The sequence below is a fragment of the Mus pahari genome, chromosome 3, assembly GCF_900095145.1.
Source record: "Mus pahari chromosome 3, PAHARI_EIJ_v1.1, whole genome shotgun sequence".
NCBI lineage: Eukaryota > Metazoa > Chordata > Mammalia > Rodentia > Muridae > Mus > Mus pahari.
In genome coordinates, this window is record NC_034592.1 from 54,688,369 (window position 1) to 54,695,261 (window position 6,893).

The window sequence follows — 6,893 nt, forward strand, 5'->3', positions numbered from 1 at the left end:
TTTGTAGACCAGGTTGGCCTTGAACTCAGAAATCCGCCTGCCTCTGCCTCCCAAGTGCTGGGATTAAAGGCATGCGCCACCACGCCCGGCCATTTCCCTTCTTTTTAATGGGGCTTTGAGTTCAATTAAAAAGCTGTTGGTTCCCATCAACATGTGAGTGCCACTATTGCTGTTTAGGGTCCATGGTACCAGAAAATACTACACAAGCCCCAAAGGGACAGAAGCCGTTAATAACCCTACTCTGCTGCAACATATACGAATCATAGCAGTGGTTAGTACGGCAATAGTTTAATTCCCTTTATCTTCAGCTTCTCTCAGGGTTGTACCTATAACTTGAAAGACTATACGTGTTTATCTTAGTGAATGATAACATGGAATGGATGGTAAGGCATTAACGAAGAAATATAATTTCTGAAGTTATGTTTTCTTTGTTTTTCATGACAGGAAGACACACCAGAGCAGCCAGTGGGGAAAAGGAACCAAAGGAGGCCTTGTAAGCAAATGAATAATGACAGACTCAGTAATGGTGGGGATAACAGTGACAACAGTGATACGCTTGAAGATATGCATGAAGATTGTCCCATGCTCAAACACTACTAACCATGTGCATGTTCCCAAATAAACATCACTTTTGTTTACAAGTACATTTAGTTTTTAATGATTCAAAATGCATTCATTTCTCAAGGGAGTAATTGTTGCTTATAAAATTCTCTTTCCCAGCATAACAACTTCTTTTAAATATTTTTCTCTTACTTCCTACTGTAAAAATGCCTTCCTGGCTGGTGGCTCAGTCTCTGGGAGCTCCCAAGGGCTACTTGACTCTGTTGGTTTTCTTGTGGAGTCCCTATAACCTTTGGGACCCTCAATCCTTCCAAATTCTACCACAAGACTCCCAGAGTTCTGTCTGATGTTTGGCCGTGGGTATCTCATCTGTTGCAGCCAACTGCTGGGTGGAGCCTCTCAGAGGACAGTAATGCTAGGCTCCTACAACAACTAGAGTTGGGGGAGAAGGGGTGTGGGGGAGAGGGTCGTTCCTGACTCTGTTGCCTGCCTGTGGATCCTATTTCCCTAGCTGGATTGCCTTGTCTGGTCTCTGTGGGAGAGGATGAGACTGGTCCCGCAGTGACTTAATTTGCCAGGGTGCATTGGTGCCCAAGGGGGCCTCCCCCTTCTCAGAGGAGGAGGAGGAGGGTTGGAGGAAGGGGCTGTGTGACAGGGTCTTGGAGGAGAGGGAGCTGTGATCTGGATTTAAAGTGAATAAAAAAAAATATATAGATAAATATGCGGGGAAAAAATGCCTTCCTGAAAATACGCAATTGTCTAAAAATTTTTTCTCATTTTTTTATATTAGTAAAATATAAAAATATCAAAATGTAAAGTATCTATACATGAAATATATACAAGTATATATTTAATTTTAATATTCTCATAAATTTTCTGTGACTGCATTGTATAGATAAGACGTCCATATTACAGAAATTAGAAGACTCAAGGGATGACTCTGAGGTTTGTTCAATGATGATTTTGTTTTTGAAAAAAATTACTTGTATGAAGTGTGTAAAATCCTAACACTATTTAAGAAAGAAAATTGCAACATAATGTTTTTGGTCATGAAACTTAAGAAATTGATACTGGGGCTGCAAGTTATGTGTCAAATGTAGACAGGAAAGGAAAAATTCACAAACAAAAAATATGAGTGTGTGTGTGTGTGTGTGTATGCATTATATATGTGTGTGTATGTTTATGTGTGTATGTGTATATATGTATGTTGTATGTGAATGTTGTGTGTTTATGTGTATATGTGTATGTATATATATATATGTGTGCATGTGTGTATATATATCATTGTGTGTATGTGAATGTGTAAAATTTTGGTTTCATATTATTTGACCTGTACAATAATTTAAAAATCAAAGCAGATTATTTTTCCTTTATGGGAGCAATGGGTTTAGAATTACAGATATACAGCAATCTCACGTTCCATGGGACCTTTGTAGAAAGGGTTCTAATGATGTCCTAGGTAAAACTCGCAGACAGTGGTCTCAGCACAGAGGTGAAGTGTCGGTATGTGATAATATTTGGCTCTCTCATGTAGTATCCAGATATATTTTAGTTTCTTTAAACAGCAGAGCCTTTATTGTATTATACACAAGGTTACGATATCTGCTTCTTAGGCGTATGCACTGTATATCTGCAGTACTCTGTACTGTGAGGTCTCCGGGGGCTGCACATTTTATTCTTCTGAAGTAGTTTTCTCATTCTGAATATTAACAATGCCCTGTAGCACTAGTACCTTTGAGCACTTTTATTTTTTTTTTAATTAGATATTTTCTTCATTTACATTTCAAATGCTATCCCGAAAGTTCCCTATACCCTCACCCTGCCCTGCTCCCCTACCCACCCACTCCCCCTTCTTGGCCCTGGTGCTCCCCTGTACTGGGGCATATAAAGTTTGCAAGACCTAGGGGCCTCTCTTCCCAATGATGGCCGATTAGGCTACCTTCTGTTACACATGCAGTACTTTTAGAAGGGTGGTTTTGTGAATATTCTCTAATTTTTGGTTTGGTCTAGTAAACTGTTCTATTCACTTCTTACTGAAACCATCACATCTGATAATATTTTGCTATTTGGTGTCATATGACCTTTACTGGTCATTTCTCATAGCCATTAGCCATATGAAGATAAATTTGATCGAATAGCATATACGAGGTTCTTGGTTCAAATGGCTCTGATTTTTATACGTTTTGTTTTGTTTTGTTTTGTTTTTTAAATTTCAAATCTGTTTCTAGAATAGAAAGTTCAGATATCTTTGAAATTCATTAAGGGGCACTGATGCAAATCAGTTTTGATGCTTACATTAACAGAGTATATTTGAGTGTCTTTCCAAGAAGGATGCTGCAGATCAATCAAGAGATAAACACATTAAAGGTAAGAACTATATACATCACGTAAAAAGCCACTGGTGGAACGTTTGCTTAAAGTAGAAAAGCTGATATGTGATAAAAGTCAAAGAATATTATTACTGATGCTTCAGGAGATTTGGGAGGGAAGGAGAGAGGGAAGAAGCGAAGGAGGGAGAGAGGGAGGGAGGAAGAGAGAGAGAGGGACAGAGGCAGAGAAAGACAGAGAGAAAGTGGACTCGGTGTGAATAGCAAGCACTCAGTTCTGTTCCTCACACCTTTGAGTTATCAGAGTAGAAGGCTGATCAACCTTGCATGTTCAATGATTAATTTAAATAAAATGCTTCTACTGTTTTTGAGGTTGTTATTTTTAGATGAGGAAATTGTCTTTTTCCTTTTAAAGGATGTCGTGGCATTTCAAACCAATGAAATATTGTATGCAAAACACAAGTTCATTTCTTAGATACTAAAATTGTTTTTCACAGTCAATAGTATACTGACTTGAAACACAGCAGGTTGTTAAAACCTAGCCATTGAGTTAAAGTTCAGTCCAGTTTTGATAACCACATTTCAATCCTGAACTCTTACATGTTACTTCCTTCTATTTAAAATTCCTTCCTTTTAAAATTTTAGTTGAAAAAAAATTTAATACAGTATGTTTTGATCAGTGTGATTAGAATAGTCTCTACTTTGGATTCATATTCTTTTCACATGAATGGATCAATAAATTTGTTTTTCTTTTTGTCTGGTTTGGCTTTTGTTTTCCAAAATAGTGGTTTTCTGGGTAGCTCTGGCTGTCCTGTCACTCACAATAGACTAGGCTGGCCAAGAGCTCACAGAGGTCTGCCTGCCTCTTGCTCTAAGTGTTGGGGTTGTGCACCACCACTTCCCAGCTAATAAAATTTAAGGCATCTAAATTTGAAGAAAAATAAGCCATAGAGATACCACACAAATGAATGCAAAAAACTGATTTTATTAATTATTCTGTAATGAATAGTTGAGAACCGCTATCTTGATATTAAACGACTCGTGCTCTGTAAGGCTCATCACCACTGTGCAATTCCTGAATTACAGGACAGATTGAAGAATGTGGTGTAAATTTTTCAAAGATATTTTGTGAAGTATTTATTCTCTTCTATTCTAGTATTATTCCCGAGAGTTCAGATATCATCTCAACGGTTAGGTTTGATCAGCTGTCATATTTCTCTATATCAACCATCATGACTACTTTCGTGTATTTCCACTTAATATTTCAGTAACTCTGATTGCAGTCATAAAAAATCTGTCATTGAAGATCTTAGTTTCATGCTTTATTAAAGCTAAAAACTTATTTTACTGAAGCATATTTCTTTAACGTTGCTATGTACAGAAAACAAATAATTAAAACTCACAAACAAAACAAAACAACACTCAAAAAGAAATCTATGCTCCCCCAGTCTGTTTTCATGTACAATAAATTTTATGCAACTGTTAGATTATGACAGATTCCTGCATTTTAGATAAGTAAAATATTGACTGTGAGAAACTAAACCATTTATGTAGTTATTTCTAAAATTAGCATCAAGGTTCAGTTGCATAGGTCTGTTTTTGACATATTTATGTAAAAATGTTTTGTCTCTTTGGTATTTAGAATCGCCAAAGAAGTATCCTCTCTCTAAGGTAATTGCTTGATGTGTTCTTAAAGGACCATTAAGTGCACCATGTATGCAGTATGCAATGAGCACTAAGTATTTTGTTTACAACACATGCAGCCCACCATTGAAATGAGCAACTCGGATCCTAAAAATGCATTAGGAATGGGAGATGTGCAGGCATTAACATCAGGTAACTTTTGTGACAAAGTCATTCTGGAAAAGCAGTTTGAACTATAGGAAAGGGTTATGACATTTACTTTTTGCCTCTATATTGATGAAACTATTGGATATAAATGACCCAATTGCCACCATTAGCATGACATTTCTTTGCAGTGAGAAGTCTTTTAAAATTGTAAGTTTCAACTGAAATAATTCACATTTTGATTAAGAGCCACGTGATTTCTCTCTTGGATGATTTCTGGGGTCAACAGAAGTTAATTATGATAGTCTTAAATAAGGTTTCTTAAAATTTTACAAATGTAAACTGTTATTTATCTCTTAAGAAGACTGAGAGCAAATTCCCCTTTAGCCTCCTTGAACAACTCAAGCCATTGCATCCTAAGAATTTCCATTATAATTCTACTTGACATAAATACATTCCCATAGATTTCACTTCAGTATGATAAAATATGAGTTTCCTAGACATAATGTTGTATACCAACTAACTTCTCAAGAGTTTGTAAATCAGTAAAGATCATATGGTATTTGTTTTAAAATTCAATTAAATATATATCATTATTACTAATGACATCTAAATGGTAACAATAAAACAATAGATACTACTTAAAATGAAATACAATCTTTATAAATAAATAAATACATACATAAATAAATTTCATTTTACCCCTAATATTTAAATTATCCTGAGCAAACAGGAAAATCCTGCACCTTTAAAAGCATGTCCATCTTAATTCTATGGGTGCATCATTGTCTTAATTATCTGCATCTAATCTGTGTTCTAACGTATGGATCCATATTGTCCTCCATTAGTCATATAACCACACATGTAATAACAAATCATGCAACATACTACTTTGTAAATATTATGATGTTTTCCTTCATTGGTGGTGTTTTTTATTCAGTGGTGTGTGTGTGTGTGTGTGTGTGTGTGTTACACATGCGCACACATGTGTGAATGTATTACATATTTCACTTCCCTAGTGAATTCCTTTTATACCCTAGCCTTGCATTTGCGTGCTCTCTGTATTTATGCTCATTCTCTATGTCAGAGGTTCTCAATCGTCCTAATGCTGAGACCCTTTAATACAACTTCTCATGTTGTGATGACTCCCAACCACAAATTTATTTTCTTTGCTGCTTCATAACTGTAATATTACTACTGTGTCCATTGGAACTGCTTTTTTTCTTAGTTTAAAATTTTCCATTTAATACATAATACATTATAACTATAAATTGGTTCTTAAACACAACAACTATATCTAGCTGTATTTAATAGGGGAGACTGGACATCACTTGATGCTGGTTTATAGACTTTGTCAAATTATAAGAGAAATGTTTCCCATAGGCTGCTCTGTCCAAAGCAAATGCCACCATCCATGGGTGTCATCATGCTGAAAAATACCCCCCCCCCCCAATGGTTGTGACCCTGCTGTTCTATGTGTTGGATAATAAGGCATTATTTCTAGAAAAACCATTTTGATATATTTTGTTGTTGTTCTTACGTTTTAGAACATGAGGAGGGAATAAATAATAACTTATTGGGTGGAATAAACAGGCACTAAGACCAAAATAATTGAAAGAATTGTTGTCTCTCCTTCAGAGTGTAATGGATAAATGTGTAAGAAAGTTATTGAAACTTTAATAAGTAAATAAAAATACTCTAGAAAAATCATGACATCCCTGAATTTAGTGCTTAGTAGTTCCTGTTGGAGAAAGATAGCCAAATCTTGAGGTCTCACGTAAACGTCTGAGCAGAAAGAAGACAAGATACTTGCCCAAAGGTTGTATGAGGGCGTGTTGGACGATAAGGAGTAGGGTGTTGACTGATAGAGGCAGTAAGCAATGCTTTTCACAAGGTAAATAGTTACCAGGTAGTTTAAGAGATACTGGTATGGGGTAGAAAAGAAAACAGTGAATCCATTTGCTTCTCAGTTATTCTTTTTTTTTTGTATATATTTAAAAATATTTATTAATACTATTATTGACATATATTTGTTTTTTTTTAATTTTTATTATTATTTTCTTTATTTACATTTCAAATGCTATCCCTAAAGTTCCCTATACCCCCACCCCCACCCCTGCTCCCCTACCCACCCACTCCCACTACTTGGCCCAGGCGTTCCCTTGTGCTGGGTCATATAAAGTTTGCAAGACCAAGGGGCCTCTCTTCCCAGTGATG

General features: G+C 36.0%; 1 protein-coding gene across 1 annotated transcript in view; it reads left to right on the forward strand.

Moving 5' to 3' along the window:
* The window catches only part of LOC110319373 (protein PFC0760c-like), a 31,044-nt gene extending 30,322 nt beyond the window's left edge, over positions 1-722 (forward strand). Inside the window, exon 17 of the mRNA XM_021194869.1 lies at positions 445-722. Within this exon, the coding sequence (XP_021050528.1) occupies positions 445-600 (156 nt within the window). The 3' untranslated portion in view covers positions 601-722. The remainder of the gene's footprint in view (positions 1-444) is intronic.
* The last annotated feature ends 6,171 nt before the right edge of the window (positions 723-6,893 follow it).